Here is a 12,010-nt window from a genome sequence, read left to right on the forward strand (position 1 = left end):
CACGGAGTCAACAACAGAAGCCAACCGCACATTTGTGGTTCCAGTTAGAAGACCTAGAATTCCCAGGCTACATCTAACATGACCACGTAGGCAGCTATAGCTACCTGCGTGACATCCGGGTCCAGGATATAAATACAAATAGAGATTTTATCGAGTGTGCATGATACAAATCAAAAATGAAACAATTCGTGGACACAACACTCAAAAAAAGGGGGCAAACCGCGGACAAGTACTATATATATATATATATATAGTATATATATATATATATATATATATATATATATATATATATATATATATATATATATATATATATATATATATATATATATATATATATATATATGTTAACTCGAAGATTCTCACGGACAAAGTATGATGAGCTGTTTTCTCGGGTTTCGCTCCGTGTTCACGGAGCGAAACCTCACTTGATGTGAGGTCTCAGAATATATCCATGAATCTTTTATACAGGGTGTCATATGACTTGGGCCACCCTCATCTTTGAATTTTTAAACACCGATCTGTATTTTTGTAGTTTTTGGTTCGTAGACGTTCACTTCATACTGAGAAATTGAATTCAACTTTATATTTCGGGATTTTTCGGTAATATTCGGTTATAATTGTGTAAATTATTCCCTTTTAAATTACGGCCCTGGAAATTGGTTGACTGAGTTGAATAAAAACACAATAGCAACTTTCATGTCTCCCTATGTACCGTAGAGTTTTTCGGGAGTTTTTTTTTCATTTTTAGGTACCTATTCATATTTTTTCCATTGCTCTGAGCGTTTTCTACAATGAACTTCGAATAAGAAAACCTTTTATGATTACCTGAAACATATCCACAACAAAAATATATTATATGTGTTTTGATGAGCAGAAAAAAAATGGTAGCAATAATAACATCCGAAACGAAAACTATAATTATAATGGAAATTAAAATGAAATAAGTAATTTATATACACAAAAAAATTAATTGTGCAATAAATGTTGGAGTCCTTCCATTTCGAGACAAATAATGGGACAATAAGATGGTTTGCAAGATCACCAGATCTTACTATTTTGGACCGTTTTCTATGGGGGACATTGAAAAATAGGATTTACGCTGGCAGAGAGATAGAAAATGTGGAAGACTCGTAATTGTGGATTTTGAATGATTTCGCAACAATGCAGCAAATAAGTGTATCAAGGGCAATAAATAATATGAAAAACAGAGTTTGAAAATGTCTCGAAATGGAAGGACTCCAATTCGAACATTTATTGCGCCAATAATTTTTTTGGGTATCTATATAAATTACTTCATTTTAATTTTCATTACAATTATAGTGTTCGTTTCGGATGTTATTACTGCTATCATTTCTTTTTCTGCTTATTAAAACATATATGATATATTTTTGATGTAAATGTTTCAAATAATCATAAAAGGTTTTCTTATTCGAAGTTCATTGTAGAAAACGCTCAGAGCAATGGAAAACATATGAATGGGTACCTAAAAATGAGAAAAAAAATCTCTCGAAAAACTCTACGATACATAGGGAGACTTGAAAGTTGCTATCATGTTTTTATTCAACTCAGTCAACCAATTTCCAGGGCCGTAATTTAAAAGGGAATAATTCACACAATTATAATCGAATATTACCTAAACATCTCGAAATATAAAATTGAATTTAATTTCTCAGTATGAAGTGAACGTCTACGATCCAAAAACTACAACAAAAAATACAGGTCCGTATTTAAAAATTCAAAAATGGGGGTGGCCCAAGTCAGATGACACCCTGTATAAAAGAGTCATGGATATATTCTGAGAGCCCACATCAAGTGCCAATAGCAAAATGTAGACAGCTTTTCAATAGTTCTGCGAATAAAGAAGATATAGACAAAAACTAATTTGGGATTTTTTGTTTTTCCTGTACATCTCCAGAACCAAAAGAGCTATATTCGATTCATTCACATCATTGAATAGGTCTCTAAAATACGCAACTTTGCCATTATTTAACCGACACTCTATCTCTTATCGTTCACGAGATCCCCATATACAGAAACGAATTTGAATAGCCATATATATATGGCTATATATATATATATATATATATATATATATATATATATATATATATATATATATATATATATATATATATATATATATATATATATATATATATCAAAAATGAAACAATTCGTGGACACAACACTCCATAAAATCTCTATGCAAGAACGGTGTTTTATGACGATTGAGGAGATAAAAGACATACCAAAAAGTGCAAATCAGAAAAAATATCAGATGAATGTTTTTTGTTGGATGAAAAATGTTCACTCGAGTCACTAACCTTGTTTTATGATGAAGGCACACGCGTCCGGACCAAGAGTGTCGTATAAAGGTACCAACACCATGCTGTAACAATATGCAGCCTGCTCTGTGAGAATCCATTCGGGACAATTCTGAGAATAGATGCCTAAAATGGTATTGGGACCAGGTGCCAAACCACCGGTTACTAGTCCGGAACCGAAATTCTTAGCTCTGAGAAGAGCTTCGTTATAATTGAGCCATTGGTATGGTTTTGAGTAAGATTCTCGCCATCCCAAGCATGGTCCATTATCTGAAAAATAGAACGATTGGAATCAGTACACTTGGTTTGATAATAATAATAATAATTACGTTTATTCGTGGTAAAAAGTAAATTGATACAGTAATATCAGATTTGGAATAGTATAAAAATGAATAAACATAACATTATCCACAGAAGTATTATACATACTTGTTTGTGGAATTACAATATAGACAATTATGAATAAATGAGAATGAAACTGGGTGTAAAATAAATGTACATCAAATAAAATTATACCTTATTGAATTATATGATAAATTGGATACACTCCTATATGACAAAAAGATAAATGGTTGTAATCTGCAATGGATCGACATCTGAGTCAAAGACGGTAAAACTCGGGGTGTCACAGGGCTCTGTTCTAGGACCTCTAGTGTTTCTTCTCTTTGTCAATGATCTTCCTCAACATATAAAGTGAGGCTACTTCACAATGATTGCTGATGATATAACGATAACTATAGCAGGCAATAATGCTGAGAAACTCATCAGCAAATCTGAACACAATACTGATCAGTTCAGTACCTGGTGCCAAAGAAATAAACTTATTCTAAATACTTCAGAAGAAATATTCCAATTGGTTGACGCTCTAGCTATAATATTCAAACTTCTGAAGAAATAAAAATTTTAGGGACCTATCTAGACGCCAGTCTAGATAGGTCCCTCATATAAGTTTGAATAATAAGGCTTGGGGCAGAGCAAGGGATTTTTCCAGAGTCTTTATAGCACAGAAACGCATCATAAGGCTAATCTTTAATATGGATTTCCGGTATAGCTGCCGGCCTGGTTTTATAGACAAAAAAGTATTGACAGCCGCCTCCATCTTCAAAATGTATTTTATTTGTTAGGTAAAACCATAAATTATATCATAAAACTGCTTCAGAACACAGTCATAATACAAGAAATGGTGATCTTCTAAAAATCCCACAGCATCTCATGACAAGCTATAAAAAATCTCCTCAGTATAATGCCATTACGTGCTTCAATAAACTGCTAAATGTAGTTAAAAAAATCACAAGTGACAAAGTATTTCATGATTGTGTTAAAACTATGCTTTTAGAAAGATGCTATTACAGTTACCAAGATTTTTCAATTTAGAATGACAGGCTTACAACTGATTCTCGAAATAACCATCTTCAAGAATACTGATTTTCCAGAAAAAAACACGAAAGAAAAATTTGTTGAAAAATACACACAACATACGTTCAAGTGAATGTGCAAATTAGGTTTGTTGAAAATAACATACAAAATTATGTTCTCAAGTTATGTTCTCGTAGTTTGTTTACTGAATATTTGGAGATGAACTGTGAACAGGTGTTACACTATTTTCTGAAGTTTCAGAATGATGAGTTTCAATTCACGAGACACATTAATCGTTTTTTAAAAAACACCAATATTTCATCTGAACCTGCAAAATTATAAATGACAACGTTATAAGTCCCTATTCCAAGATAACAATTGAATGAATGAACCAATAAGCACGTAGACATACTACTCGAGTCGAGTTCCTTTCACCTGCTTTAATCTTTGTAGGACAATAATAAATACTTAGTAAAAAAGCATTTTCAAAAACCAATTTCAATTATATGCTGTTGAAGGAAGAAAATAAACTTTAAATTGAACCTAACGTGCTAGGAATCCCACGTTGAGATATAAGACCTCGTTAATGCTCGGGGCGTCAGCTGCTTAACGGAAACCAGATTTTCTAACAAATTCCATTACACTACACAATTAATATGATATAAAAGGTTGTAGCGAGAGTTAACTACTTGTAAAAAAACATACACAGATTGTTAAATGTAGAAACAGCTTTCTGAATGTCGAGAAAGAGGGAGAGAATTCTCAAGTATCTTTCTAGATTTGACAAGCTGTAATTTTTTTTAGTTAGAATCAAGTTTCGCAATATATTATTGTTTATCTACAAATCTCTCGACAAATTTTTATATCATATAAACGGTGAATTGAATCGATGTCTCTAGGTTTTTCATAGCAATTCTTCCTATATTTTCTGAAAAGTGCCTTGCATAGACCAGTAATTTTCTCGACATTTATTCGAAAATTAGCGTTATCAAAAAGTACAACGGAATCAAATTAATGATCAAGAATATTTGAGAGAATCTTCAGAAATAAAAAATCAAGCAACTGAATTCACTTATAACAATCCTTTGATGTGAATAACACCAAATTTTCCTTGAAGGAAATAATTTAACCCGAACTACTTTACACCACACTTAAATTCCTCTAAAGTGCCATTTTCATTACTACTTTTATAATTCCGCATAATTTTTTCGATTAAAACTAATTTCGGCAATAAATGAAAACATAGGTGTTTTTTTTTTCATTCGAATCAGAAGAAAAATTACAGAAGAACAGTTATGATAACCATAATTACTTTGTAAATTAATTTCATGAGCGATGAAATTTGGTAGCCATAAGCAATAAAACAGTCGTTTATCTCGAAAGACATAAATATAGGAATAACTTCATTACATACTGATATCGTAGGCGCCAACAACTCAACACCTGGTGACCATGTTATTTTGGGAAATATTAAATAACTATAAATCAGTATCTTGGACAGGGACCGGTCATTTTCTATCCGGTAGTATGCATTGAAAACGGAATGAAAAGACGACGATTAATTAGAACCGAAATAAAGTTATTAGTTGTTTACGGGTTTCTTAACCCATACAACAGGAATATGAGGGATTTCACCTCGGAATGAGCGATATATAACCTTCATTTTGACACCCTAAAACTTGTTTCAAAGCCTACTAATCGTAGGGTGTCTGCAACTATAGATATTCTAAGGTCATAAGTCAAAGAGCCGATTTTTTACACATTTATTGCAAATAACTCTTTTTCTATGGGTTTTATGCCATTTGTATTTACCACAAATATTGAAGAGAAATAAATTGTCTACAACTTTTGTTTAAATATTTTTTTTATATCTTGAACCATTTTTGAGATAGAGGGCAGAGCGCCAGCAGTGTTTAACTATTTAGATTATCATTCGAGGCCAACCTGTAATCCCGATTGAAAACACGCCGTATATAATTTATAAATTATTGATAAATATGTAATTCTAAATAATTGCACTTTTTTTTTCAATTCATTGATCTTTTAGATGTATACAAATAAGAAAGGTCACATGTTCATGCTCATGTATTCAACAACAAGTGAAGGTATTCTCTAGTAATTTGTCTATTTTCCATGGTTCAAAGTGTCTTTCAAAAGTAAAATTTATATGAATCTGCTCAAGAATTCGAGCCGAAGAAAGTGAGTTGATAAATATTGTAATTGATGATACATCTTCAACAGATTAAATAATAACTGATATGCATATCGGTGAATGAAAACAACTTACACCCGAAAAAGTGTACCGTTTTTCTGCTACAAAAACGAAACACTGATACTAGAACCAGTGACCAGTGGCGTACCAAGTTGAATTTCAGCTCCAAATAATGGAAGTTTACTTTAAATGCTGCAAAAACAAAGAATCGCAAAACGTGTGTTGTATAGTATGCTTCGAAGTATTTCATCGTGCCTGTATAGAAAAAAAGAAATTCTGTAAAGATCTGGGTGGTGGCAAGATATACTGTTCGATGAAATGTGAGAAAAAAGGTATTTCCCATAAAGTAGAGCATGACAAGGCACTTGAGGAAGTTGCTTTAATGAAAAAACAAATATTCGAAAGGGACTTACTACTACAGAAGAATGAAGATGATGCAAATGAAGAAGTCGAAAAACTTAAAGCGGTAATTGACCAATTGAAACAAACAATAGAAGAAAATAACATATATATCAAACGGCTGAATAGAAGAACAAGGGATTTTGAAGATGAAGTAATGGAAAGAGATGAAAAAGACCAGGAAATGTTGAAGGAACAGAGTAATATCATAGAAAAACTGAACAAAAAAATTATTGAAATCAAAAAAACAAATCAGTCCTATGAAAATAATATGAAAATTAGGATTGATGAAAATAAATTGTTAGCAGATGAGCTCAAACGAATGGAGGAGATATGCAGAAGCATGGTGGAGTCAATTAAAATTTTAGAACAGGAAAATACAAGATACAGCAGAGAACTGACTGAACTAAAAAGTCAGATAGACGCAGTGGATACAAAGATTCTTGAAGAAAGGAAAAATGAACAATTTTTTTCAAATAAAGAAGTAGAAGAAGCAATTGAACAACTCTCTTCTAATAAAGAAGAAGAAGCAGTCGAAAGTGAGAGAAATAAGATTTTGATATTATGTGATGAAGGAGGCAGGAACGTAGGAAACTTGTTGAGTAAGAAACTTAGACAAAAGTATTTTGTACAAACTATAATCAAACCAGGTGCTAGTTTAAAATATGTTATTGAAGATATAATACAGTTGACACGATCATTCACAATGAACGATTTTGTGATTATACAAGCTGGTTTCAATGATTTTCTCAATAAGAATTATCCTTCATTCAAAATGTTAAATAATAACTTGAAACAATGTCTCCATACAAATTTGATTTTGACTACAGTTCCTCTTAGATTATCACATCTAAATTATTTTATTGACAAATTTAATGACAAACTTGGTAAGTACATTACCAGGTTAGACAATTATATTAAGACGAGAGCAATATTAGTAGATATTAACGATGGTTAACTAGTATAATTGTTAATGGTAGAAAACATAGTAACTTGGTTCATATCGAGATAGGTGAATATCCAAATAGAGATGAGGTATGCAAGATCGCTGATGATAAGGATATAATTGAAAGTAATTTTTTAGAGAGAGCCAAAAAAACCGTAGAATACAACGCATAACGAAAGATATTGACTGTTTTCTTCTTTACATGAATTCGCAAAGTCTTCTAGCACATTTTGATGAAATAAAGCATTTTGTTGATGATAAAAAACCTTTATTAGTCTGTTTATCGGAAACACATTTAACAACTGATATATACAATAGTGAAATTGATTTAAGTGGTTAGTTCATAGAGTGGACAGTAGTAGTAGACACACTGGTGGTGCCCTCATTTATACAAAAAATGAATTACAAATCTTGACTATTTCTAAAACGTGTTTTGAAAAGTCCTACTGGTTAATATCTGTAAAATTTGTGTATCATAAAATTACTTTCTTAGTTGTCTCAGTTTATAGATCCCCAAACAGCAGTGGTGTATTATTTTTAGACTTTTTCGAAAAATGGTGTGATGATAATTTAACAGACAAGAATATGAAGATTATTATTGTTGGAGATTTCAATATTAATTGGTATGGTAGGAATACGTACACTCAGAGATTGATGGCTGTGATAGAGGATATTGGTTTTGAAAATAAAGTTAAAGAGCATACGAACATAACAAGTAGTGGGGGTACTTTAATTGACTTAGTGTTGTCAAATTGTGACACCAATGTACAAGTACTGGATTTACCTAGAATTGGTAACCACAGAAATATAATAGTAAATCTCGATGAAGTTGTTTCAAAAAATGAAGTGAAATTAATCGAGAGTAGAGGTAGGACTTTGGATTATCATGCAATCAATGAAAGACTAGAGAGTATAGAATGGGATTATAGAACCTATGATATTAATCGTAAATATAAGTATGTGGTTACCACAATTTTAGAAGCTGTTGATACAGTTGCCCCTGTGAGGCAGATAAAAATATTACCTCACTATCAAGAATGGTGGAATATTATAGTCAAAAATGCGACTGCAGAGAGAGATGAAAGCTATCGGATATATGTCAATAATCGTATAGCAGAGAACTGGGAAACCTACCGACAAAAACGAAACACTGCTGTGAAGGTTATAAGACAAGAAAAAAAGAAATATTTAGAAAATAAAATAAATAGTAATATGGGTAATCCTACTAAAATGTGGCAGACTTTGAAGAAATATATACCAAAGAATAGTGTTTCTAGCACATATGCAAGTATTGAATTCGATGATGTTATTATTGAAAATGATAATATCAAAATGTCAAATAGTCTTAATGAATAATATGTCAAAAGTATTAACGATATCACTGATTCAATTAAAATACCTCAAGACGAAATTCCTCTTATAGTTAGTCCTGTTTCACATAAATTGAGATATTTCAAGATGATTACCATTGTGAATCTCAAGGAAATAATATTTTCAATGACAAATAAAAATAGTACAGATGAAATATCTACAAAATTGTTGAAAGAATGCTTCTCAACCATCTCTAAACCACTTTTGAATATGATAAATTATTCTTTCGAAACTCATAAAGTGCCTGATGAAATGAAAATTGCAACAATTATCCCAATTCCCAAAGTCCCAAATACGAATAAAGCTTGTGAATTGAGACCAATAAATATGATACCAATTATAGGAAAAGTACTAGAAAAAGCGGTCTACAATCAAATTGTGGATCACTTGGAAGGTAATAAGGCCCTTACATGTGTTCAGTCAGGGTTTCGTAATAAACACAGTTGTGAAACTGCTCTGCAATGTGTGCTCCACGATTGGAAGAACACTTTAGAAAAAAATCAAATAACAGTGACCGTTTTTCTGGATTTGCAAAGGGCTTTCGAAACTATTGACAGAACCAGATTATTGAAGAAATTGGAGTCAGTTGGAATTGTAGATGCAGCATTACAATGGATTGCAGACTATTTGAATAACCGGAAGCAAAAATTAAGACTTAACCATGTTACATCTGGCACACTCGATAATAATATAGGAGTACCTCAAGGTAGTGTTCTGGGTCCTTTATTGTTTCTAGTTTATATAAATGATATGGTTGAGGTGGTGAAAGAATGTTGTATACACCTCTTTGCTGACGACGCTGTTATTTATTACACTGGGAATAATCATTCAACATGCTTCAATGCAATCAACGAAAGTTTAGAAGCCATTCAAAATTATTGCTGTGGAAACTTATTGAAAATAAATACAAACAAAACAAAATGGATGTTAATCAGTAGAGATAAAATTTATAGGGAAGTAATGAAAACAGAGCCAAAACTTTCAATCGATGGTGTCCAGATAGAAATGGTTGAGACATTTAAATATTTAGGGGTTTTGGTTGATCGTCAACAATTTATTATTTGAGGAGATGTTCTCCGCATCTCACTCAGTGGAGTAAGCTTATGATTTATAATACACTTATTCTTCCTCATTTCAACTACTGTGCAACAGTGCTTTATCTGGTAAATCAAAATGTGCTAAGCCGTTTGCAAAAATTGCAAAATCGAGCTATGCGAATTATTCTTTGTTGTGCACGTGACACGTCAATAAATTCTATGCTCGATACTCTTCATTGGTTACCGGTTAAGACTTATCTATTATATCACTCCTTAATATTCATTCATAAAATTAAAAGAGGTATAGCACCTGAATACTTGCAGAATATCTTAGTTCTCAATCAGGATGTTCATCAGCACGATACTAGATGTAGAGGTAATCTTCGCGTTCCTCTGGTTAGCAGAACATATAGCCAAAACTCTATTTTTGTTAAAGGTGTAACCATGTACAACAATATTCCGGTTTATATAAAAAATTCTGAAAGTCTGAGTATATTTAAAGTCAAACTCAAGAAGCACCTATTAACGGATGGAATTATATTGTAGTAACATTTTTTTTTTGTATATAAATGTTGTGTGGTTCATTTTATATATTATATTTGTTTGTAAGTTTATACACATGTGTGCGAGTCACCTATTTTATCATTGTATATTTGTATATTGTTCACAATGTTTTTATTAGTTTCATGACTAAATAAGGATCTATGTGTATGTGTATATATGTGTATGTATATATATATGTATATATAGATTGTAAATATTTTACATTGTTGACTTCAGTTTTATAGAACGACGCGACGTTTAATTTATTAATTTCACTTGTAAGATTTTACAATATATTTGAGGTGAGATGTAAATTAGTAATTAATTATTTTTAATATAAGTATATTACAGCTTAATGACATTGTACAAGTTACAAAAAAAAATACTATAATTTTTAGATTGTATCGATTTCTTTAAAATTGTTATTCACTTGTATGTATAATTTATTAGTCTTTGACTAAATAAAGGATTTATATATATATATATATATATATATATATATATATATATATATATATATATATATACATACACACACTACATCATTACCCAAGAATGAATATTATTATTATTTGTTTTCTTTGGATGAAACAGCTATATCGAGTGGTCCAACGAAAAGTATGCACCTTGCTTTTCTCCTTTTTTTGTAACTTAACGCAAAAATTCTCGGACAGGTCAATTTTGCTTTTGAGGGGGACACATTTTAGATGTATTTTTCTACCTGTGCCTTCAATCCCCTAGCGAGGGTGAGTAACAACCCTAAAATTTTAAATGGAAAGTGGGGTCGAGTGATATATCATTTTAAAGGGCACAACAGTCTCTTTCCAATAATACCTAATTTGTTGTATTTACTTGAATAGTTATAAAAAAAGCAAGAACATTTACTCGATATTTTTGGTGTCAATGAAAATGCGGAAAAAACGGCATTTTTATCACTACTACATTCCTCAATTTCTATCGTGCGTTTTTTGGTTCAAATAACAACAACAGATAAGTGTACAAAAAGAATTTAGGCAAACGTTCATTGATTCAGTTCGGTTGCTTTTGAAATTATTTCAACTTTACTGTAAAAATGGTTTATTCCATTCCTGAACGAGTTGAAATTGTTAAACTTTATTATCAATATAATAGTTGTGCTAGACTTACTGCTCGCCTCTTTAATAACAGTCATCCCGGGAAAAATGTGAATGATTCGTACGTTGCCAAGTTAGTCCAAAAGTGTGTCGATACCGGATCTGTCTGTAATGTGAAACACCAGCCACGGAAACCGATCAGAAATGAAACAGTGGAAGTCGCTTTTTTGGGACATGTTGAATTGGATCATACTCAAAGTACCCGTCAGCTTGCTGCAGCCTCAGGTGTCTCCCGTTCGTCCATAATGCGGATATTAAAAGCCTATAAATTTCATCCGTACAAAATTAAATTAGTACAGGAACTCAATGAAAATGATCCTGATAGAAGGCTGCAATTTTGTGAACAACTGAGCCAGCTACTAATTGATGATCCGCACCTATCATTCAACACGTGCTTTTCCGATGAGAGTACATTTTTTTTAATGGAGCTGTGAATAGGCATAATTGCCGTTACTGGGATGACAGTAACCCACACTTATTCCGAGAGGTCCATACCCAGTACCCTCAAAAAATCAATGTCTGGTGTGGCATATTAGGTAGTCATATCGTAGGGCCACTTTTTTTCCTGGGAATTTAACTGGTGAGGTCTACCTGAACATGCTTGAAGATACAATTGATCCTCTCATAACAGAAATAATTGAAAATGACCAAAATCATAATGATGATCAGCTTCATTTCCAGCA

At 31.9% G+C, this 12,010-nt stretch overlaps 1 protein-coding gene across 8 annotated transcripts in view; it reads right to left on the reverse strand.

Moving 5' to 3' along the window:
- The window catches only part of LOC111509416 (long-chain-fatty-acid--CoA ligase 6), a 132,984-nt gene that overhangs the window by 23,074 nt on the left and 97,900 nt on the right, over positions 1–12,010 (reverse strand). For all 8 annotated transcript variants that reach the window (XM_074171384.1, XM_074171386.1, XM_023165165.2 and 5 more), the window contains exon 4: positions 2,331–2,600. In XM_074171384.1, coding sequence (XP_074027485.1) covers positions 2,331–2,600 — 270 coding nt within the window. The remainder of the gene's footprint in view (positions 1–2,330; positions 2,601–12,010) is intronic.

This window comes from Leptinotarsa decemlineata, unplaced genomic scaffold (assembly GCF_025532065.1).
Source record: "Leptinotarsa decemlineata unplaced genomic scaffold, Ldec_3_MD MMD2_tig00000010_RagTag_RagTag, whole genome shotgun sequence".
Lineage (NCBI taxonomy): Eukaryota > Metazoa > Arthropoda > Insecta > Coleoptera > Chrysomelidae > Leptinotarsa > Leptinotarsa decemlineata.